Source organism: Mustela lutreola, chromosome 7, assembly GCF_030435805.1.
Source record: "Mustela lutreola isolate mMusLut2 chromosome 7, mMusLut2.pri, whole genome shotgun sequence".
Classification (NCBI taxonomy): domain Eukaryota; kingdom Metazoa; phylum Chordata; class Mammalia; order Carnivora; family Mustelidae; genus Mustela; species Mustela lutreola.
The window spans coordinates 123,678,777-123,704,003 of NC_081296.1; the positions used below are offsets into that span (position 1 = coordinate 123,678,777).

General features: G+C 38.6%; 1 protein-coding gene and 1 long non-coding RNA gene across 3 annotated transcripts in view; one reads left to right on the top strand and one right to left on the bottom strand.

Moving 5' to 3' along the window:
* Window positions 1-10,764, top strand: part of PPP4R3A (protein phosphatase 4 regulatory subunit 3A) — a 35,765-nt gene extending 25,001 nt beyond the window's left edge. For both annotated transcript variants that reach the window (XM_059182493.1, XM_059182495.1), the window contains exons 10-15: window positions 1,006-1,164; window positions 6,144-6,313; window positions 7,144-7,286; window positions 8,167-8,357; window positions 8,751-8,977; window positions 10,037-10,764. In XM_059182493.1, the coding sequence (XP_059038476.1) occupies window positions 1,006-1,164; window positions 6,144-6,313; window positions 7,144-7,286; window positions 8,167-8,357; window positions 8,751-8,977; window positions 10,037-10,147 (1,001 nt within the window). In that variant the 3' untranslated portion in view covers window positions 10,148-10,764. The remainder of the gene's footprint in view (window positions 1-1,005; window positions 1,165-6,143; window positions 6,314-7,143; window positions 7,287-8,166; window positions 8,358-8,750; window positions 8,978-10,036) is intronic.
* LOC131836762 (uncharacterized) overlaps window positions 1,100-25,227 on the bottom strand; it is a 45,998-nt gene continuing 21,870 nt past the window's right edge. The window contains exon 3 of the long non-coding RNA XR_009355755.1: window positions 1,100-1,231. This is a non-coding gene — a long non-coding RNA (uncharacterized LOC131836762). The remainder of the gene's footprint in view (window positions 1,232-25,227) is intronic.

The following is a 25,227-nucleotide window of genomic DNA, read 5'->3' on the forward strand; positions in this document are numbered from 1 at the left end:
TTTAAAAACAATTTTCTATTAAAGCAATATATTTTCATAGGCTAAATAGAAGGAAATAATTAGGAAAAATCATTTTAAGTTATTTGCACTCCGGATGTATAGAGCAAAGCTGCTTACTATTAAACTTTTTATTTGCACTGAGGATTATTCATAAGGTTAAGGATACTTATTTCTGTGTTTTATTCCTTTAGCTTGCATAGTGTGCGTTTAATTCTGAAAGTAGTTTAGGGTCTCCAGTGGGAAATCCCTTACTGACATTTCAAGATTATTATTTTGTCGTATGAATTAACCAGTGTAGTATAACTAAACCCTACTTAGAAAGTAAATGTTAAATTTATCCTTTTTTGTGATTCTAAAATCATGTCTTGGAAACCTGATAATCATTTTTCCTGTCTATTTTATTCATATTAGGTAAAGTTTGAGGCTTCTTTCCAAGCACATATATTTAGTTCTGCAAACATTTATTTAAAAACCCACTGTGTGGAAGGCATTGTAGTACAATCTTTAGGGGCTAAATGGGAGAAATAAAAAGGGAGTAAAATACTTCTAGAGGCTTGCTGCCTGCTGAGGAAGAAAGGTAAGCCAATAATCATAATCCAGTGTGGGTTCATCTGTGTAATAAAGGAGCCACAAAACACACTGGAATCATAGGAGCAGAGAGAGTAATTCCACCAAAGAGCTGGTGGGATCCTTCTGGATCTCCTGTGCTATGTGTACATCTTAAAAGAGCATTCTTGCACTTGCAAATAAAGCAGATCTAATAGATTTGTGTCCCAGCTCTGCCTTATCATTCAGACTTGGGTTTTGTGAAACTAATTCATCAGAGTTAAGAAAATGTAAAGCACAGATCTTGAGGCACATGGTAGGGATTCAGTGTTTGTTCCCTTTTTCTTAACTTTAAAATTTTGGGTCAACAGAAAAGATTTTACTTGTTTGTAATTTGGATACTCATATTTAGAAAGGAAAGAATGTTAGTCATTGAATAGAATTGTGTTTCGTTTTCAGATGATTTTCAGACTGCCCAGTTGTTGGCACTTGTACTGGAATTGTTAACATTCTGTGTGGAGCACCACACGTACCACATAAAAAACTACATTATCAATAAGGATATCCTCCGGAGAGTGCTGGTTCTGATGGCCTCGAAGCACGCTTTCTTGGCATTGTGTAAGTGTTGCGTCTGGTAGAATTATGACGTGTAGATTATCATGTTGGTACCTTTGGGTCTTACTGCCTGAGAAGAAAAGATCACTGATGTCAAGACACATAAATTTTTAACAGGAAACTACACCAATTATGTTGTTTCGCCATGAGATAATTTTCCTTTCACATCTTTCTCCGTATACAGCAAAGAGCTTAGTATGTATCCACAAAATATGTTAAAGTATTTTATTCCACTATTAAAATGGCACCTAAGATAATTTTACCCTGTTATTTTTTAGTACTGCCTTCCTCATTACAAATTAGGCATTCTTGTGAATCTTAACATTAAATCATGAAGAATGTTTTTATAATTTGGAAAGTCTATAGCTAATAGCACCGAGTTGCTAAAACACATTTCGAGTTAACAGAATGCCTAGCACAAGTGTCTATAGATGGTCCATTCTTTAATTGCACAAATATTTTTTTCTCTGCCTTATTGAGCTATATTGAACATAAAACACTTTGTTACTTCAGATATTTTAGAGCAAGGGTGCCAAACTTCAGAAGTGATCAGATCCAGCCTGTGCTCTATTTTTGCACAATCTGCAAGCCAAAAAGCAGTTTTTAGGTTTCTTAAAGGGTTGTTTAAAGAGAAAAAACAAAAACAAAAAAAAACAACTACAGAGGCCATGTGTGGCCTGTGAAGCCTAAAATGTGTACTTGTAAACCAAATTTACGAGGACGGCAACTTTAACCGTGTTCTTAAGGCCCGAATTTGTTAAAGTAAAACATGTTCCAGAACTGGAAATAGATTATTTAAGAATATTCTTGATCACAGCAGCCAGCCTTCTTTGGTAAGTTGACAGATTAAGTTTGGGGTACTTTAGAAGCTCAATAAGTTATGTCTGCTGGTAACTTCTGTCTTTTGTTGTCTATAGGTAAGTTTGGTTGTTTGGTGGTTGATGGCATCACAGTCATTCACTAATTAGAAGCCTAAACATATATCCATTTTTGCTTTTTTTTTTTTTAACTTCATTATTTTTTTACTTAATGGATTTTTTTAAAATATCCTAAAATTTTAAAAAATCCTAAAATTATAAAGACATGGTTTATAAGGATATTTCTGACGTTGACTTGCTCTATAGTATTTTATTTTTAAAATAGTATTAGAAATTGGTATCCTAAAAATATTAAACTTGGCATCAGGGTAACAGTTGCCTTAGTTTTTCTGGTTAATGTACACACTGCAGGATGGACTGAGAATACTTGTATTCATGGTATATTTTCATTTTCCACCCTTCAGATATCTAGTAAAGTTACTTTCTTTTGATTTTCCAGGAATTTTGATGTTACCTGAGTAATCTTTTTCAGCCAAAAGTTAAAGGTAGCATTTTATGGCGTTAACCTAGACTGCTAAGGACAGCAAAAATAAATGAATTATTTTGGTTCTGCAGTACTAATATCCATGAGCTTAGTTAGCATTTGTAAAAGAAGAGCTTTTAAACTTATACTCCTTTTCCTTACATACCTACTACAGCAAAATAGAGCCCATGACCACGTTGAGAGGGAGTTTGTAACAAACTTTTCTTTCATGTCAACATAGAAAGTTTTGTTCCAGTGTGGGAAAGGGAAGTTAGGACAGAATGGAAAAACTAAATGAATAACTTAATTAGTTTTAGTTTGATAAATGTGTTAAACACCATATTTTATCAGTTTTAAGCTCCACATTTTAGATATTTATCATCTCAAATCAAGGTGAGTTAAACTATTAATGGCATGCCATTGTGACTGATAGTTCTGTTTATTTGGTTTTCTTAGTGGTAGAGAAAGTTTTTTGCAATTGGGGCATATTAGATTTGATGAAGATGGTAGATACCTGGAAATTACAAGAAAAACACAGACTGTTAAGACCTGGGCTCAGCTGTCAAGCGGGTTTTGAGTTCATTAGGAAGAGATAGTCATGTAAAAATCAAAATGTCAAAAGTACTATATTGAGGTGTGTTTGGAAGCAGAGTGGAAATAATTTATTTTACATGTAGGAGTCAGATCAGGAAAATTTTGCAAGAGAGGTAAATTGGGTTGCGTCTTGGTCCTGGGAGAACGTGACCTTCTTGGTTGCAGGCACAGTTGACGTACATATGTGGGAAAGTGTAGCATGACAATGGTTTGTTGTGGGTAGAACATACGAGTCCAGTGGTAGAGTGCAGGAAAAGAAAAGCCTTTCAGTTCAGTTCATCTTTCTTTTGCTTGCCGTATTACAAAGAAATTTTCTCAGCAGCTTGAGAACTACAAAGAGATACATTACAAGAAAGGTTATATTATAGGAAACTAAGCATGTTAGCAGATTTTTAGTTGTTTTAGTATTGTTTGGTTTAACAATGACTCAGTTTGGAAAATGAGCACTCTTAAACGATCCCGTGTGACTGTCTTCCCAGATTGAGAACATGAGTAGTTTCTGGAAGAAGATGCCAGTCATTAGGAGTGAGCACTCTAGAACTGGCTTGAAGACTATATAGTAGGAGTTTCTGGTCAAGGATTTCCAAAAGAGCTAAGTGGGAGATTTAGGTTATTTTCAGTCTTCTAAGATTATACATGGAAAATACTAGGTATAATGTTTGAGGGAGTGATTAAGTTTAGATGCCCTGTTGTAAGGACAGAAGATAATCAGTGGTTAAATGTAAACACTTTGGGGACTTACAGAACTTCTCATTTTTTTCTATCTGCTGCTTATTAAATGTTTTTATCCTATTTAAAGACAACGAATCAGGTGTGTAGGTGAGACCAACAATCCTTTCAAAATCTAGGTCTTCATAAGTTTAGGTATATACATATACCAGTTTTACTGTCTTGTTTCCTTGGCCTTTCAGGATTCATGTTGTCTAGCATTTGTTAAAAACATGGAAATCCATGACAGAAATGAAATTAAAATTTTATCGTAGATGCTTTTATTCAGCCATCATAAGTTACGTATGAGGCAAAAAGTGTCATCTTGGGACATGAAAGCTCATGTGCTAACGTAAAGATGAATTATTTGTTTTAAAGATGATTGAAATGAAGCACCAGAGATTCCTGGCATGTTAATGAAGGTTATAGATAAGAAGGGAAACCCAGTGTACTTCACATATGGAGGTCTGCAGTTCTGCCAATAGGACCTATCCCAAAAGTGTTCTCTAATTTCCTTTGAGCAATTTGACTTCATAGAGCTCGCTCGTACATTTTTGAAAGCAACTCTTATTCAACAGCAAGTAGTGGTTTGCTGTTCTTGATGCAGGTTTCTTTTGGGGGAGGGCTCTGAATGGAAATAACCCAGTTCTGGATTTAAATAAATTAGAGCAAATGGAAATGAGCGAAACAGAGACCATTAGAAGCACCTCTGTCTGTACCAGCAGTTTCTGGGCAGAACTGCTCTTGAAATGGTGGCACTGCGTAGCTTGGGCTTAGTGAATTCTAGGAAGGGAGTTTCTTTTCATTTACCTAGGAACTGCGTGCAACCCACGGGGTTCAGCTAGTGTGTGTTATGGTAGGACACAAGTCTCCACGAAGCCTGCGTAGTTGGAGGACAAACTCTTAAAATAATAGCTCTTGCCTTATTTACTAAAATCTTCACATTTGGCCTGAGCTCTAAAGTATTGATTTTTATCCTAACAAATGGAACGGCCTCACTAGTTCCTTTGTCAAGTGACATTACAAAACACCAAACTTTAAAATTATTGTTTTGGGAAGACAGACCCTTGTTAGGCTTTGACTTAAACAGGTGCCTCTTACTGTTTAAAATGTCTTATTTCACCATGCTTATGTATTTGAAAATAATTCAGTAGTTTACAAAAAATGCAGTTACTATTCTATAAATTATTTTGAAGCTCCCTGCCCAGAGTGTCACTTTAGAGAGAGACACTCTTAAATAAGTTGCATTGTTAAGGCAGTTTATAGCCAGCTGTACCTAATTGGGCATTCACTTGTGGACCTCTTTTCTGCCAACTAAAGAAACATTGAGCTGCTTTACTCCTCTGCCTTCCCACCCAGAAACCGTGTCAGCATGGTTGCCTGGCTACCTGCTCATGAAGGACTTGATTAATAACAAATTGGCAATTTAACGAGCCACTTCCATGATCTCCAAAGAAACCAAAATACAAACACAATATTTAATCTTGCCAACCGAAGACGATGTGACTGCATGAAGTGAGTATGCTTTTTTGAACTGTTTACAATAAGTGGGGCATTAACTTACTGACAAACTCCCATGTAGGTAAAGAGGGCTTTGTCTAGCTGTCTGAGTATATTTGGATCTTGACGAATGGTGACTTAAGTAACTCCCCATACCTCAAGATGTAAATATACCTTTTAATCTGTAAGTTAAAGCCTAATTAATTGTAAAAAGGAAAATTAGGAAAAAAATTAAAAAGCATACTCGCTGCAATAAGCATAGAGGACCACATTTTAAACAAAACAGCCTCTAAATTTATTTCTAAACTATGGGAAGGCAAGTTTTGGGTCATGCAGAGTTTTGTGGGTTTATGGTTATCCTGACACATCCACAAACCAACCAGTGTAAACCCAGAACTCTAATGAAAAATAGTAAGAGTGTCCAAAAATAATGAAGATCAAATTATACAGTGGATTGCCCTAATAAAAGAACAGTATTTCTGTTGTTTTTAAGGTGAATATAAAGGATATATTTAGCATTTTCATCTTAAGTAGTATGAAGTTAATTTGTTAGCCCTATTTTAGCTCTTACATTAGATGCAAAGTACAAGTACATTTTGGTCATTAGTAAATTCCAGAGTTTTTCTGGCTCTCCAAGACTTGTGTTCTATAATGACATACACTACTTCTAGGGTGCATTTTTCTGATAACCATTTTGCAGTCCTTATCTTTAGGTTCATGCTTCTGGAAGCAGTAATATATCACTGCACGAAGAATTATATTAAGCAGGTCTTTTTAAAGAAAGTCTAAAATATGGAAGTGTGGTATGTAATTTGAACAATAATGCCTCTGTGTTTCAGGTGCTCTTCGTTTTAAGAGAAAGATTATTGGATTAAAAGATGAGTTTTACAACCGCTACATAATGAAAAGTTTTTTGTTTGAACCAGTAGTCAAAGCATTTCTCAACAATGGATCCCGCTACAATCTGATGAACTCTGCCATTATAGAGATGTTTGAATTTATTAGAGTGGTAGGTTCTGTATTTGTTAGAATGTTGGTTTTAGTTATTTAAGATTATTGAATATGTATTATTGGTATTCTGGCTTGAGATTATATTTGAAGAAAATTTTTAAAAGAAGCTTGTAGAAAGTCAGTTCAAAGTAATAAAAACCAAAAAAATCTTCTCTCAGCAGCTGTGAGTCCTTCATAGGATGGCTTGGAAAAAAAAAAAAAAAACTGATCTAATGCTGTCATGATACTCTACTCATTTTTAAAAAGTAGAATGACAGTTAATAGAAAGTATTTGGTGTGATTTTATTTTGTTTTAACTGAGGTTTTCTGGGTTTGGATTTTGCCTTCTATATTTTTAAAGAACAATTTTGTAACTCGATTCTTTACTAATAGTAGTTGGCTTGTGGTTCTCCCACAAGTGTGTGTCAGAATTATCGGTAGTGTGTTTTTTGTTTTTTAATTATGGTAAAATGTTTACCATGTAAAACTTGCCTTTAAAACTGCTTAATACACTCACACTGTTGTGCAGCTATCCCCACTGTCCCTCTCTAGCACTTTCCTGTGATGTGCTGATCCCTCCCCACCACCACACTTACTGAAGAGTCATCTAGGTGGGACATGGGCATTTACTTGAGGAAGACCCATAGTTAGTTCAGAGACACACCAAAAATCAGAGACTGTGGAATATCCACTTATGCCCATTTTCATTGTTTTGTTATCTCTAAGACTGGCTAATAATTTTATGAAGTTAAACTGTTTTGGGCAGGTTTATGACTTAATATAGTTAAGTCTATCTTGCTAAAAGAAGATTTTTTCTATCGTATTTTTCATTATAATCCTTGTCTGTAGGAAGATATAAAGTCATTAACTGCTCATGTCATTGAAAATTACTGGAAAGCACTGGAAGATGTAGATTATGTACAGACATTTAAAGGACTGAAACTGAGATTTGAACAACAAAGAGAAAGGCAAGATAATCCCAAACTTGACAGGTAAATTACTACATTTTTAACCTATTCATTCAAGTTGTATGGTGGTGCCTTGGCCAGGGGATGAATGGTGGTTGCAGCTTTCTGTAATGGCTAATATGAATGTTTTTCTGAAGGTGTGTGTGGTGTTAGTAGGATCTGTAGACTCTTCCTTGGGTATATATTAAGCTAGTTAATGAGAAAGAAAACCCCATCGCTTACATGGTAGTGGGGCTTCATGTGTCCAAAGCAAAATCAAAACAGTATGTTTTAGGGGCGCCTGGGTGGCTCAGTGGGTTAAGCCGCTGCCTTCGGCTCAGGACATGATCTCAGGGTCCTGGGATCGAGTCCCACATTGGGCTCTCTGCTCGGCAGGGAGCCTGCTTCCTCCTCTCTCTCTCTCTGCCTGCCTCTCTGCCTACTTGTGATCTCTGTCAAATAAATAAATAAAATCTTAAAAAAAAAAAAAAAAACAGTATGTTTTAAAGTCCATGAATTAGGACTTGTGAGTTTCTGATGTTAACAGGTTTAACAACTGATCCGTGATAGTACAGTTTCCATAAGTTTGCACTAGTTAACACTTGATAGGGTGGAGTGTTTAGTTCTGTGAAAAGTCTGGCTCTTCATTAGCCTCTCCGTATATGTTACCTCCTTGATCTAATGATCTAATTTGGAGCACCACTTGAAGATTATCTCACTCACTTTGGGTGAGTCCCTTAAGATTTTATTTATTAGAGCACTGGGCTGGGAAGAGGCAGAAGCAGACTCTGCACTGAGCTAGGAACCCCATGTGGGACTTGATCCCAGGTTCCTGAGGTCACACCGGAGCTGAAGGCAGATGCTTATTAACTGACTGATGTCCCAGGTGCCCTGAGTCTGTGTACTTTCTTCTCTTTACTCCTAGTATGCGTTCCATTTTGAGGAATCATAGATATCGAAGAGATGCCAGAACACTAGAAGATGAAGAGGAAATGTGGTTTAACACAGATGAAGATGACATGGAAGATGGAGAAGCTGTCGTGTCTCCGTCTGACAAAACTAAAAATGATGATGATATTATGGATCCAATAAGTAAATTCATGGAAAGGAAGAAATGTATGTTGAAAAACTGGGCAAGGAGAAATAGTGGCTTTCCAACTCCAGGCTTATTCTGTATTTCTTGACAAAATGGGGAGTATCTACCTTGTCATGACCTAGATTTTAGAGACTTTTTTGCTTTCTAGAATGTGAATTAATAGCTGTGGGTGAAGGTAGGGACCAAATTTTCTTAATCTGACTTGACCCAGGAGAAATACATTATTTCAGGAAGGGGCAGGGGGGATACTGAATATTGAAGGTCTCATTCCTTCTCAGTAGTGAATTGAAGTTGTGTTTTTCCCTAGCAGAGGAGTGAGCAGTTAATTGTGGTTTAGTAGCACCTCATGGGGGGGGGAGGATTAAAAAAAGAGGAGGATGAGTGACAACTATTAACAATATTCTTATTTTTAGTAAAAGAAAGTGAGGAAAAAGAGGTGCTTCTGAAAACGAATCTTTCTGGTCGGCAGAGCCCAAGTTTCAAGCTTTCCCTCTCTAGTGGAACCAAGACTTCTCTCACCAGCCAGTCACCTGCAACCAATCTGCCTGGTTCCCCAGGCTCCCCGGGATCCCCAGGATCTCCAGGCTCTCCTGGCTCTGTCCCTAAAAGTACATCTCAGACGGCAGCTATTACTACCAAGGTATGTTCTGACTTCCAGGCCTGTCTCATTTCACCTTTCTCAACAGTAATTGTGACGAAGATTTCCTTTGGTTATTGTCTTTTGGAACCGGTCTAAGCTTTCTGAACAAGAAAGAATAATTCTCCCACTACCATCTGAATGTATTAAAAACCTGAGCAATTTCTCAGAGGATTTTATGACCAACACAAAAGGCTGCATGAATTATTTTGGTTATTTGCATTTTAGAACTCGGGTTCAGATTTGTGTCAGAACATTTACAGAAATTTTAGTTATTCTTTTATCAACTTTCCCGGTTACTACCCAGCTAAAGACTTGTATGGAAGAAAGAGCAGCATCTGGACACTCAAACATTGTTCTGTCAAGCAAAATTTATAAAAAAGAATTAGCCATCTATCATTCACATTTCATAAGAAAGCATCACAATTTTAACAGCAAAAATGTGGACAAGACATAATATCAGAACAAAAACCAGTCCTGTTCACTACCTCTGCTGTCCTGGACTAACCGTTCACAGACGAGTATTTGGGATGGGTTGATCTAAACCAGGAATAGAACGCCCCGTACACAGTTCTTTATTCTGCCGTGAGCATGGAACCCTTGAGGGCTAAGAAGTGAATCGATGTTAAACTGAAGGTGCAGCTGAGGGCAGAGCAGGGTGAACTTTCCCACAGCCACCCATGGAGAAGAGCTGCAGTGGTTTCTGGCGAAAGCAGGGGTCTAAAAGGAGGCCAGGAGAAAAAGCAGAATCGCCTACCTAACTTCTGATAGTTGGTCAGCCCTCGTTTCTAGTAGTCCGTTTATCTGTTGTAGTTTTTGGGATTTTGTAATGCACTGTTAAATCTTAGAAACAGTAATTGTTAAATTGAGAAGGTTTTATCTCCTGGCCATTTGCTAAATTTGTATAGGAAAAATGTGACTTTCAGTTGCATGTAATCTCACTATCCAGAAATAGCTACACTTCGTTTATTTGGGGTAGGAGGGCTGAGCATCTGTATCCTTTATCTGGTATTTGTGTGTTAAGATTTGTTTTTTAAAAGCTACATTTTTCTTTCCGAACAGGGAGGCCTCGTGGGTCTGGTAGATTATCCCGATGATGATGAAGATGACGACGAGGATGAAGACAAGGAAGACACGCTGCCATTGTCAAAGAAAGCAAAGTTTGAGTCCTAATAATGGCAACTGCCTCTGATCAGCACCTGTTGAGAAAACTGGTTCTCCACCCCTCCCCCCTACAAAATCCACGAAAAGCAGTGGTCTCTCGTGAATGACTGATCCAGACCAGCCTCACAAACTTGACTTCTGCTCATCAAGTGCCAATTCAATGGAGCAGTCGGAGGGGATAATACACATTTAGGGGAAAGACTTAAGCCTTTGAGCTCTCCAGCTTGGACCACACATTGCCCTTTTCTCAGGGAAGGAAATGGAAACAAAAAGCCAACAGGGCAGGGGTTTTGTAAGTGGAACTCTGGATTGACTGGTCAGTTGCTACAATCAGAATATGCTTTCTTGGACCATGTTTGAGACTCAGAAGAACGGGCTTTTGTGCCATGATTCTTCACTAGTTAAGAATGCCAGCAGTTTCTTTGTATAAAGAGACCTGCCTTTAAAATCCTACATTCTGAACATTTTAGTCAAGCTACAACAGGTTTGGAAAACCTCTTTGGGGGAGGGGCGAATATAAAGTTTCCTCTTTTTTATCTGTTCCCTTTGCCCTTCAAACTGCAGATTTTTTTTTTTTTTAAAGTGGGGATTTGTCCCTACTTGATTAAAGATTGAGTGGAATTCTAGATGTGGTCATTTGTGTCATAATTTTTTTTGTTTCATTTTGTTTTTGATTTTTTTTTTCTCCCCTGAGTGTATGCTTAGTTGTTGAGTTATATATATTTGGGACCATTAAAACTTTTTTTGATGTAATATAACCTAACGTTGTGCTGGTACCTGTTTTACCATGTGTAATTTTTGTTCACATCACAGTTCTTAATTTGTTTAGAGTTTTATGAAAGATGGTATAGTTTTTATTGACAAAAACAAAGTAATCTTACAACTATGTGCATACAAAAGCAATACTATTTTGTGACTAAATATTTTATATTAAAATTTACATCAGCAACTGTCTTGAGAATTCAGGGAAATAGAGTGGAATTTAAAATTTCAACAGTTTTGTTAAACCTAGAAACGTGAAATTAGTATTCCAAAGAGATTCTGAAATTTCATATCTTGGGAAAATGACGGTACATTAAATCAAAATCGAGGCTGGATGATTTAAAAATAACATTTGACTTTTGAATAATAAAAAGAAAAGTGAAGAGTAAGAGAAATTGTATTAGTTGTATGTTTTTTTCTTTTTTCTTTTTCTTTTTTTAACCACTCACTTTGGAATACCAGCTGCAGTTGTAAAAGTGGTGGTTCCTAAATAAATCATCAGCTAGCTGTTCCCTCCTTACAACAGTATTTTTAAATAGGTTCTTCTTATTGTCTTAGGTGTGCTAAAATTCTTTTAAGGAAATGAAAACAAATACTTTAATGTCACATTCCCTCTTTTTTTTAATAAGCTTTTAGAATTTACTGAAGAATGTGTTTGCAAATGTGAATAAAAATCCATACCCAGGAAGAGATACTATTTTAAGTATCCTCTACTTTAACTGAGTGTCTGACAAAGCACCGTGTGCTTCTGTCTTCTCTCTTTTGTTTAGTCCTCCATAAATTCTAACGTGTGGTACCAAAAACAAGGTTATATTGAATAGCTGGGTAGAAAATCAGAAAGTGACAACTCGCTACTACAGTCACGAAACGAGTTTTATCGTTGGCTACGTATTTTTTTAACATAAATTTTAGGTGCATAATTAATTATAAGAGTTTAAGTGTATTTCACTACAGTACAGAGCTACTTGTGAGTCCCAAGTTGTGGGTATTAATAATTGAAGTTAATCAAGTTATCTTGAAAATAAAGAGAAGAAAGATCTGAAGTTCAATTATATTACATCTTCCTTTGTGCCTTAACCCTACTGACGTTTCTGGCTAGGCTCTTGGAACACTTATTTATCCTGGTATTCTGACGGTGCTTGAGAAGACAGGAGGAGCATCCCGTGCCTTCATAAATTATGATCCAGTATTTAAAAAAAATTATTCACTATCGGCCCTCAACATGTTAAGTGATACCCCTTCACTGATGGACAGTTGTTTGTTCTTAGCCATTAGTGATTATTGTAACTGAAGCAGCAAATTGACACAAGTTGCTGTAACAGAAATTAGATTTAAAACAGCTTGTCATTTCATAGAGGAAGAACTTAGCAATAAATTGCTAGAAAGACAACAACACTGGATTGACAAGTCCACCTGACTCAAAAGTCTGTAGTGCTGGACAGATGCCTGTCTTGGTAACGGATGTAAATACCACGGCGTGAACAGTTAGTTAAAAACTCTTATTTTCCATTTTAATGATATGTATTGGTTCTTTTGCTCATTTTGCAATGTTGAAAATGAAAAAAAAAAAAAAATTTCGCTTCCCATGTGAAACAACAACTTCTAACAAAGACAGACTTACATTAACTACAGGAAACACCTTGATGTCCTGTCTTGTCCAGAAAAGCTACCCTGGCTTTTTTCTTTAAATAGAATTAAAACCTGACTGTTTATTTCCCTGACTATACTCAAATCCTGTCTATAATTTTCTCTGGAAATTAGTTTTTGTCAATTTGGAAATGAAGAAGAGGCATGGAATGGGGGAACAGTCTTGCTCTTAACTGATTTAAAGCAGTAGCCTTTGTAAAGTTTGCTAGATTAGAGCAGCAAGCAGTTTAAATTGGAAGATATTTTTAAGTGGAATACTTCAATCAACAGAGTTCTAGTATTTACCATAAGTAATTGCTTAAACTGGCACTGTCAAAATCACTTCTGGAGGAAAACTCAGGTAGGTCCTTCAAAATTTTTAATATACAAGGTTATATTAACTTTTTCTGCCCTAACATCCATTTCAAGCAAAAGGATTATAAAAACGAGTTTTTAATGGAATGGATTATTGTCTGCCATTACACTGGGACTCAGAGAAGACGAGGAAGTGGGGCAGTAGTATACTGTGACACCCAGTGGTAAACCAGTTTGATTTCTCTTTCTTTGGCTTTAATGCTTTATCTTGGCTCTTGAGAATGATAATTAAAAGGAAACTACGTGTAGGACTCCTCTTCAGATAGATGAATGCCTCTTGGAGTCAGATGTCTTGGTCTTAAAATACTCTGGTTGGAGAGACCAATTTCCTTGACCTTTTTGCTGTCCTAGGTAAGTTCTTCTGTGGACTTGGAATACAGATTTCTCCAACATGATGCTCAATGGGTTTTGGTTTAACTTCCAGTCCCACCATTTTAGAGAAATGTATCTGGTGTATCACATTCTACCTACAAACTGAATGGACCATTTTCCAACCTTACATTTCTTGACAACTTGGTAAGAAGTCCTAAAGCACCTGGTGTTACAGAGGCCAAGGTATGGAGAAGTCCATACTTCATACATACTTATACAAATACTGCCTTTCCATTCCCTGATAGCTTCCCTCTTCACCCCTTAAACGCTGGGATTCTTTACCGCCTCACCTTGGGTGCTCATCTTCCTAAGCTCCAGCCATGGCGCCCCGTACTTGGATGTCCCTGACCCAGTCATGTGTGCTGTGCCCTAAAAGACAGCCTTAACCTGTCATGTGCTCCTGTGAATGCGCTTTCTCCTGCCTCGCCTGCTGATAAACATCTATTCATCTTCCAGCATTTGGAAACACGCCTGACACTGTTCCTTCCTTGAGGAAGGAAAGGACACTGTACATCCTTTTCAGCTTTGTTTCCATGGTATCCACTAGCATGATACCCAGCCCATAGATGGCCCTGCGAAATGTTTACTGGGTGCATGAAGAAAAGCCCGAGTAATGTGCACACGAGAATATACCGACTGGGAAAGTCTTTTGGCTGATGTCCTCACAGAGTCAAGAGTCTGACTCATTCTTGACCATAAGATTCCCTCTAGATGTAAAGGGAGGGCTTGAGAACCTCTGTCCTGTCCTTTGTACCTTTGGGCCTTAGGTTAGTAATACCAACAAGGGACAATTTTAAGTTCACAGAATTACCCTTTATCGAGTCATTTCAGCAACTCCTAAAATTCTATTTAAGATTGCCTGGTCTCTTCCCTGGCTCCAGTACTTTTAACTCATTAACTGTGTCTCTTACTGGGCTTTTAGGCCAATCTGTAAGTTCAGACCCCTGCCTTTTATCACTGGACCTAGCCATGAGCTACGGTCCACAGAACACGCATCTCTTGGGATCGGACATTTATTAAATCTCATCCTCTTAACTAAACTTTCACATCTTGGAATAATTCCTGGAATGTGAGATCCTAGAAGGCAGACCGCGCTGTATGCAGTTCTCTTCGTGCGGCTGTTAGTATAACAGAGGACAGGAGGATGCACAGATAGTAGATAGGCTGGGCAAAGTTCCGTGTGGAATCAATGGATACTTGTCACAGGAATGGTAAAGAGCCTGGAAAATGTGGTCACTCAAAAATTACAGCACTTTATTTTAGCATTAAATATCTTTCTACAGGAATGTGTTTCTGTTGCCTTACAGAGAAAAGTGGAATAATCCTACTCCTAATGTTACTGTAATTTATAAGGAAATTGCTACTTCAGTTTTTCTCATCCTCAATTGTAAAGCATGATTGCAAGGAACAGAAGGCAGTAATGAGACCGCTCATTAACCAACCTCCACAATGGTTCTCTCGGGTCTGCGCTGTGAAGTGGGAGTCCCATCAAGACCACGAGCCCAGAAAAATTTTGCTTTTAGGATTCCAGGATGGCTTTCAACAAGTTTAGACAGAGAATGTGAGCCTTGCTATTAGTGAAAACATTTCAGCCAAAGTCACCCTGCCCCCACTGAAGCCTTTGGAGAACCTATTCTGGAAGGGTAAGAGGAGTTGGGTGGGGTGGATGGAATAAACCCAAGAGGCTGAGGGAGTGCTTGGGAAATGTCACATCCATGCATGCTGACGGATCGGTGCAGTCTAGATTTCCTGGTAGAAATTGGTGAAAAGTTGAGAACACAGACCAAGTATTATAGACAACATAGAAAGATCTGGGTTTGAATTCTCACTCTGCTACTAAGACCTTGGGCAAGTTCCTTGAGCCTTGGTTTCCCCATCTCTAATGGAAGTAGCATCGCAAGTGTGAGGACCACAGAATAGATGTGTGTGTGTGTGTGTGTGTGCGCGCGCGTGTAGAGAGGGAGAGAGCGACAGCAACTCTCCCAATGGTAACTACTCGATGGATGGTAGCTAATGTGTTATATTAACACCATCCACACCTGGAAGGACGTGGCTATGCTGTGAACCATTCACAACCCGAAACTGCCTGTTTTTAGACGTCACTCGCATTCTGCGGCATGGGGCTCAGTATACAATGCACCAGATAAGAGCGCACACCCAGAAATGGCACAGCAAGTAGCCTGGCAAACCTCCCTCAAAAAGCAATTTAAAAACTGGGTAAAACTGTCAGAATGAACTCTGTCACCCCTCCACCCTCAGATAAGTTAATCTTAGAAAAAAATACCTAGTAAGAACAGTGAATAGTCTGTGGCATTTTGGTCTGGGGTTACTCACCTCCCCGCCCTCCCCAACTCGCTCAGCTCAACCTGCTACCCGTGCAGGTCGGTGTGAACACGCTTTCAGAACCGGAAGCGGCCACTCAGAAGGCAGGAAAACACACACACACTTGGTTGTGCACAGAAACAGTAGCTTGACCAAGGGGGAAAAAGATGACTCAAATTGTTAAACTGAGAAATGAAAGACATTTGGTTGGGGTCACTGTTACCAACTTTACAGAAATATAAAGGATTTTTTTTATTTTTTTATTTTTATGTTAGAGAGTGGGTGCGGGCTTGCAAGCAGGGAGAAGCAGAAGGAGAAAGAATCTGAAGCAGGCTCTGCACTGAGTGCGAGCAGGGAGCCTGATGCAGGGCTTGATCCTGTGACCATGAGATCATGACCTGAGCCTCAACCAAGAGCTGGGACACTTAACCAACTAAGCCACCCAGGCACTCCAATTATAAAGGAACATTATGAGTAACTGTATACCAATAAATTGAGTAACTTAGATAAGATGGACAAATTCCTGAAAGACACAAACTACTGAAGTTAACTCGAGAAGAAACAGGCAGAAATCGGAGCAGACCAGTAACCAAAAACTTCCCAACAAAAGTCCAGTACCAGATGGCCTCACCGGTGAATTCTACCAAATAAAGAATAATTAATACCAATGATCAAGTTCTTCCACAGATCAGAAGAGGAAGGATCACTTCCCCCTTCATGTTATAAGACCAGCACTGCCCGGATACCAAAGTCAGGCAAGGACACCACAAGAAAAGAAAATGACAAGCTAATATCCCTGATGGGCCTACAGACACAAAAATCATCAACAAAAAACATTATCAAACCAAATGCAACAATAATCAGAAGGATCATACACCATGATCACTTGGGATTTATTCCAGATATGTTTCAACATCCACAAATCAATCAATGTGATACATCAATTAAGCGAAAGATAAAAATCATGGGATCATCTCCATGGATGCAGAAACAGCACTTGACAAAATTCATCTGATGATGATTAAAACTCTCAGAAAAACAGGTATATACAGAGAGAAGACACCCCAACATAATAAACCCCCTGGGTAACAAGCCCTCAGGTAACATCGTGCTCAATGGTGAAAAGCTAAAAGGTTTTCCTCTAAGATCAGGGACAAGACAAGGATGCTCACTCTTGCCACTGATGTTCAGTAGAGTGCTGGGAGTTCTGGCCGAAAACACTAGGCACAAAGAAAAACAAAAGACATCCAGTTAGAAAGGAAATAAAATTGTCAGTGTTTGTAGAGGACAGGACATTACAGAGAGGAAACTAAAGGCTCCACTGCAAGTTTTGTTAGAAGCCGTAAGTAAATTCAGTAAAGATGCAGGATACAAAATCAACATATAAAATTCGGTTGCATTTCTACACACTAATGACAAACTCAGAGAAGTGAGGGCTCAGGAAGGTGTCTTTGGTCTCTCCCAAAGACACACCGAACTCCACAGCTCCAGACAGAGCCACCACTTCTGGGAGGACCTGAGACCAGCAGAACAGATCACACCCGACAAAAAAAAAGACAAGAAAAAGTCACCGACAGGATGGAGGGGTGGAGATGTGGTTTGGTCAGGACCTACAACCCCACAAAGATAGAGGTTCTTCCTGAAGAACAAGAGATCAGGGATCCACGGCTTGGAGACCTGTCCTGGGAAGATGAGCCCCCACAGCACCCGGCTTTGCAAACGTTGGCGGTTTCATGCCCGGGAAGAGCTGCGGGAAACCAAGGCTGGACCCCCACATCTCTCTCACTCTGAGCCCCAGCACAGACACAGCAGTGTGGAAAGTGCCTGGGTTATGTGTGAAGGAAATCCACTCACTACCTTAGGGCATTGCCGGAGGGGCAGGGATTCGCTAGAATGTTCCCTGGTAATGTAAGAACAGGTGGGCACCCTTTTTTTTTGGGGGGGGGGAACAGGGGGGCAGGACACTTACCTTCCTCCTGGAAGCCCAGTACCAGCAGGAATGTCTGCAGTTACTCTGCTGACTCTGCTCGCCCCTCCCCAAGGTTCCCCTGAGAACGTGCTCTGCCTGGAGGCCCTCGCAAATGGCTCTCTGCCCCATCTCATGGGGTGGGTGGGCTCAGCCAGCACTGGAGCCCTCCAAAAGACCCCAAACCCACACAGCGACATGCCACTCAGGCAGGCAAGCCAAGGCCAAGCTTGCACCTCTAATAAATATTAGAGCAGAAATAATCTAAAAACAAACAAAACACAGAATGGATTAACAAAACTAAGAGCGGATTCTTCAAAAGAATGAATAAAATTGATAAACCCCTAGCCAGGTTTATCAAAAAGAAAAGACAAATGAAAGAGAAGCAATCACAACCAACACCATAGAAATACAAACAACTGTAAGACAATACTTTGGAAAAATTATATCCCAACAAACTGGGCAACCTGGAAGAAATGGACAAATTCCTAGAAACCTACAGACTATCAAAACTGAAACTGGAAGACAGAGAAAATTTGAACAGACCCATACCAGCAAAGAAATCAAATCAGTAGTCAGAAATATCCCAGTGAAAAAAGTTCTGGGCCAGATGACTTCCCAGGAAAATTCTACCCGATATTTAGAGAAGAGTTAATACCTACTCTTCTCGGGGCACCTGGGTGGCTCAGTGGGTTAAGCTGCTGCCTTCGGCTCAGGTCATGATCTTGGGGTCCTGGGATCGAGTCCCGCATCGGGCTCTCTGCTCGGCGGGGAGCCTGCTTCCTCCTCTCTCTCTGCCTGCCTCTCTGCCTACTTGTGATCTCTGTCTGTCAAATAAATAAATAAAATCTTTAAAAAAAAACCAAACCTACTCTTCTCAAGCTGGAAAGAAAGGACGAAAGGAAGAAAGAAAGAAAAGAAAGGGAGAAAAGGAAAGAAGAGGAAGAAAGAGGAGCGGGGAGGGAGGAAGGAAGAGGAGAACTTCCAAAGCTTCCAAACTCATTCTAGAAAGCCAGCATTACCTTGATTTCAAAACCAAAGACGCCACTAAAAAGAATTACAGGCCAATATCTCTGATGAATACGGATGTAAAAATTCTCAATAAAATACTAACAAATCGAATTCAACAGGACATTACAAGAACTATTTACCACAATCAAGTGGGATTTATTCCTAGGTTGCAGGGATGGTTCAATATTCGCAAATCAATCAACATGATAAACCACATTATAAAAGAAAGGATAAGAACCACATGATCCTGTCAGTAGATGCAGAAATAGCATTTCACAATAATACCATATCCTTTCTTGATAAAAACCCTCAGCAAAGCAGGGTTAAATGGATCATATCTCAACATCATAAAGGCCATATATGAAAGACCCACAGCTGATATCATCTTCAATGGGGAAAAAAGAGAGATTTTCCCCTACAGTCAAGAACAAGACACGGGTGTCCAATTCCACCATTACTATTGAACATGGTGCTAGAAGTCTCAGCCTCAGCAATCAGACAACAAAAAGAAATAAAAGGCATCCAAAGTGGTAAGGAAGAAGTCAGACTTTCATTATTTGCGGATGACAGGATACTCTACGTAGAAAACCCAAAAGACTCCACCAAAAAATCAATAGAACTAATACATGAATTTAGCAAAGTTGCAGGGTATAAAATCAATGTGTAGAAATCTGTTGCATTTCTATACACCAATAACAAAACAGCAGAAAAAGAAATCAAGGAATCGATCCCTTTTGCAATTGCACCAAAAACAGTTAGATACCCAGAAGTAAGCCTAAAGAGGTAAAAAATCTGTACTCTGAAAACTACAGAACACTTACAAAAGAAATTGAGGACAACACAAATGGAAAAAACATTACATGCTCATGGATTGGAAGAACAAAGATTGCTTTGGGTAGTATAGACATTTTAACAGTCTACACATTTAATGCAATCCCTATCAAAATATCACATTTTTCACAGAGCTAGAACATAGAATCTTAAAATCTGTATAGAACCCTGAAAGAGTCCAAATAACCAGAGCAATTCTAAAAAGAAAAACAAAACTAGAGGTATCACAATTCAGATTTCAAGCTATATTACAAAGCTGTGGTCATCAAAACAGTATGCTACTGGCACAAAAACAGAACAATGGAACAACAGAGAACTGAGAAATGGGCTTGTAACTATACGGTCCACTAGTCTTCGACAAAGAATATCAAATGGAAAAAAAAAAAAAAAAGACAGTCTCTTCAACAAATGCTGCTGGGAAAACTGGACAGCTACACGTAGAAGAGTGAAACCGGACCACTTTCTTATACCAGACATGAACATAAATTAAAAATGGATAGAATACCTAAATGTCAGACAGGAAACCATCAAAATCCTAGAGAACACAAGAAGCAACCTCTTTGACATTGGTCATAGCAACTTCTTACTAGATAGACCTCCAGGGGCAAGAGAAAAAGAAAAAAATGAACTATTAGGATTTATCAAGATTGAAAAGCATCTGTATAGCAAAGGAAACCATCAACAAAATTAAAATGCAGCCTATAGAATGGGAGAAGGTATTTGCAAATGACGTCATCTCATATAGGGCTAGTATCCAAAATCTATAGAGAACTTTCCAAATTCCACACCCAAAAACAAAATTCAGCGAAGAAATGGGCAGGACATGAATAGACACTTTTCCAAAGAAAAGATCCAGATGGCTGATACATAAAAAAGATGCTCCACGTCACTTGTCAGGGAAATACAAATCAAAACCACAATGTGATACCACCTCACACTGGTCAGAGTGGCTAACATTTTTTTAAAGATTTTATTTATGAGAGAGAAAGAGAAAGATCAATCATGAACCAGGATTAGAAGGTAGACAGAGAGGCAGACTCCCTGCTAAGCTGGGAGGCCAAAGCAGGTCTTGATCCCAGGATCCTGGGATTAGAACCTAAGCTAAAGGCAGACGTTTAACCAACTGAGGTATCGAACTGACAGATGAATGTATAAAGATGTGGTGCATATATGCAATGGACTATTACTTAACCATAAAAAGGAATGAAATCTTGCCATTTGCAATGATGTGGCTGGAACTAGAGGGTATTATGCTAAGAGAAATAGAGAAAGACAAATACTGTATGATCTCACTCATACGTGGATTTTAAGGAAGAAAACAGAAGAACATATGGGAAGAATGAAAAGAAAAAAAGGAGAGGGAAACACGCCATAAGAGACTCTTAACGACAGAGAACAAACAGGGTTGATGGAGGGAGATGGGCAGGAGATGGGCTAGATGGACGTGAAGGGGGGCACTTGTTGGGATGAGCACTGGGTGTTGTATGTAAGTGATGAATCACTGAATTCTACTCCAGAAACCAATATTGCACTGTATGTTAACTAAAATTTAAAAAAAATAAGAGAGAGTCCCTTATGTTTTATTTCCTTTTCCTTCTATTTCCCCCTCCCATAAATTCATCTGTTTCGTTTCTTAAATTCCACATATGAGTGAGATCACAGAAACCATAAATCTCCTTCAAGAAAACAGACAATGATCTTTTTGACATCAGCCTTAACAATCTTCTAGATGGGCTGCCTCTGGCAAGAAGCACAAAAGTAAAAACAAACTATTGGGACCACACCAAATTTAAAACCTTTGAACAGTGAAGAAACCATCAACAAAACAAAAAGGTCACCTACTGAAGAGAAGAAAATACTTGCAAATGATATAACTGATAGGGGGTTAATATCTAAAATTCATAAAGAACTTATATAACTCAGCACCTAAATACAAATAATCTGATTAAAAAATGGGCAGAGAACCGAATGGACATTTCTCCAAAGACAACAGATGGCCAACAGACACATGAAAAGATGCTCAACACCACTCATCATTAGCGAAATGTAAATCAAAACTGCAATGAGATATCACTTCACACTTGTCAGAATGGCTATTTTGAAAAAGACAAGAAATAAGTGTTAGCGAGAATGTGGAGAAAGGGGAACCCACCTGCCCTGTTGGTAGGAATGTAAATTGGTGCAACCATGGCAGAAAACTATATGGAAGTTCCTCTAAAAATTAAAAATAAAAATAGAAATACTGTATGATCTGACAATTCCACTACCGGGTATTTATCCAAAAATAAATAAAAATACAATTCAGAAAGACACACCCCCTAGGTTTATTGCATCATTATTTACAAAACAGCCAAGATATGGAAGCAACCTGAGTCCACTGATGAATGGATAAAAACAATGTGCTTTATATACACAATGGGATCATATTCAGCCATAAAAAAAACAATGGAGGGGTACCGGGGTTGCTCAGTTGACTGGGGATCTGCCTTCGGCTCAGGTCATGATCCCAGAGTCCTGGGACTAAGCCCCCCACACTGGGCTCCCTGCTCTGTGAGGAGACTGCTTCTCCCTCTCCCTCTGCCCCTTCCCCTTGTTCTCTCTCTCTCTCTCTCTCAAATAAATAAAATCTTTTAAAAAAGAAAAGAAAAAAAACCAGATATCTTCCCATTTGTGACAGCATGGATGGACGTAGAGGGTATTTTATGTTAAGTCAGACAGAGAAAAACAAATACCATATGATATCACTTATATGAGGAACCTAAAAATCAAAACAAAAATGCAACAGAATCATAAATACAGAGAGCTGGTGGTTGCCAGAGGAGAGGGTTTTGGGGAGATGTGCAAAATAGGAGAAGGAAATTAAGAGTCCTACCTAGTTACATAGAAATAAGTCACAGGGATGAAAATGAAAAGTACAGCATAAAATATAGTCAATAATATTCTAATAAATAACATTGTATGGAGACAGATGTTCACTACACTTAAAACAGTGGTGACCACAGTTTAATAATGCACAGAATTCTCCATTCACTATGTCATACACCTGAAACTAAGATAACATATTTTTTAAAAAATTTTATTTATTTATTTGACAGACAGAGATCACAGGTTGGCAGAGAGAGAGGGGGAAGCAAGCTCCCCGCTGAGCAGAGAGCCCGATGTGGGACTCGATCCCAGGACCCTGAGATCATGACCTGAGCCGAAGGCAGAGGCTTAACCCACTGAGCCACCCAGGTGCCCCGATAACATTGTATTTTAACAATACTTTAATAAATGGAAGTTTTATTAGGTAACTAATAAATGGAATCACATCCCATGTTCATGGACTGGAAGACTTAACCCAAAGCAATTTACTAAATTTACCCAGTGTAATCCCTATCAAAATCCCAATGACATTTTTTGCAGAAATAGAAAGACTTATCCTAAAATCCACATGAAATCTCAAGGGACCCTGAGTAGCCAAAACAGGTATGAAAAAGAACGACAAAATTGGGAGGACTCACATTTCCTGATTTCAAAACCTACTATGCTACAAAACTAAGAGTTCTTTGCAAAGGTAAACAAAATTGACAAGCCTTTACCTAGACTGAGCAAAAGAGAGGACCCAATCAACAAAATTATAAATAAAAAGGAAGACATTATAACTGATACCACAAATATATAAAAGTTCGTTAAAAGGCTTACTATGCACTTTAAACTATACACTAACAAACTGGACAACCTAGGAATCATGGAAAAATTCTTAGAAACATTCAACCCACTAAGACTGAATCAGAAAGAAAGAAAATCTGAATAGACCAAGCACTAACAAGAAGATTGGATGAGTAATAAAAAGTCTCCTAGTGAAGAAAATCCCAGGACAAGATGGTTTCACAGGTGAATTTTACCAAACATACATTTCTTTCTTTATTTATCTATTTATAAGATTTTTAAAATTTTTAATTTTTTTATAAACATATTTTTATCCCCAGGGGTACAGGTCTGTGAATCGCCAGGTTTACACACTTCACAGCACTCACTATAGCACATACCCTCCCCAATGTCCATAATCTCATCTCCCTCTCCCAAGCCCCCTCCCCCCACCAACCCTCAGTTTGTTTTGTGAGATTAAGAGTCACTTATGGTTTGTCTCCCTCCCAATCCCATCTTCTTTCATTTATTCTTTTCCTACCCCCCAAACTCCCCATGTTGCATCTCCACTTCCTCATATCAGGAAGATCATATGATAGTTGTCTTTCTCCGATTGACTTATTTCGCTAAGCATAATACCCTCCAGTTCCATCCATGTTGTCGCAAATGGCAAGAGTTCATTTCTTTTGATGGCTGCATAGTATTCCATTGTGTATCTATACCACATCTTCTTTATCCATTCATCTGTTGGTGGACATCTAGGTTCTTTCCATAGTGTGGCTATTAGACATTGCTGCTATAAACATTTGGGTGCATGTGTCCCTTTGGATCACTACATTTGTATCAGTAGTGCAATTGCTGGGTCATAGGGTAGCTCTATTTTCAACTTTTTGAGAAACCTCCATGCTGTTTCCCAGAGTGGTTGCACCAGTTTGCATTCCAACCAACAGTATAGGAGGGTTCCCCTTTCTCCGCATCCTCGCCAGCATCTGTCATTTCCTGACTTGTTAATTTTAGCCATTCTGACTGGTGTGAGGTGATATCTCATTGTGGTTTTGATTTGTATTTCCCTGATGCCGAGTGATGTGGAGCATTTTTTCAGGTGTCTGTTGGCCATCTGGATGTCTTCTTTGCAGAAATGTCTGTTCATGTCCTCTGCCCATTTCTTGATTGGATTATTTGTTCTTTGGGTGTTGAGTTTGCTAAGTTCTTTATAGATTTTGGACACTAGCCCTTTATCTGATATGTCGTTTGCAAATATCTTCTTCCATTCTGTCAGTTGTCTTTTGGTTTTATTAACTATTTCCTTTGCTGTGCAAAAGCTTTTGATCTTGATGAAATCCCAATAGTTCACTTTTGCCCTTGCTTCCCTTGCCTTTGGCGATGTTCCTAGGAAGAAGTTGCTGTGGCTGAGGTCAAAGAGGTTGCTGCCTGTGTTCTCCTCAAGGATTTTGATGAATTCCTTTCTCAAATTGAGATCCTTCATCCATTTTGAGTATTTTCGTGTGTAGTGTAAGGAAATGGTCCAATTTCATTTTTCTCCATGTGGCTTTTCAATTTTCCCACCATTTATTGAAGAGGCTGTCTTTTTTCCATTGGACATTCTTTCCTGCTTTGTCGAAGATTAGTTGACCATAGAGTTGAGGGTCCATTTCTGGGCTCTCTATTCTGTACCATTGATCTATGTGTCTGTTTTTGTGCCCGTACCATACTGTCTTGATGATGAAAGCTTTGTAATAGAGCTTGAAGTCCAGAATTGTGATGCCACCAACTTTGGCTTTCCTTTTCAATATTCCTTTGCCTATTTGAGGTCTTTTCTGGTTCCATATAAATTTTAGGAATATTTGTTCCATTTCTTTGGGAAAAAAAGGGTGGGATTTTGATAAGGATTGCATTAAATGTGTAGATTGCTTTAGGTAGCATAGACATTTTCACAATATTTGTTCTTCCAATCCATGAGCATGGAACATTTTTCCATTTCTTTGTGTCTTCTTCAATTTCTTTCATGAGTGCTTTATAGTTTTCTGAGTATAGATTCTTTGCCTCTTTGGTTAGGTTTATTCCTAGATATCTTAGAGTTTTGGGTGCAATTACAAATGGGATGGACTCCTTAATTTCTCTTTCTTCTGTCTTTTTGTTGGTGTAGAGAAATGTAACTGATTTCTGTGCATTGATTTTATATCCTGACACTTTA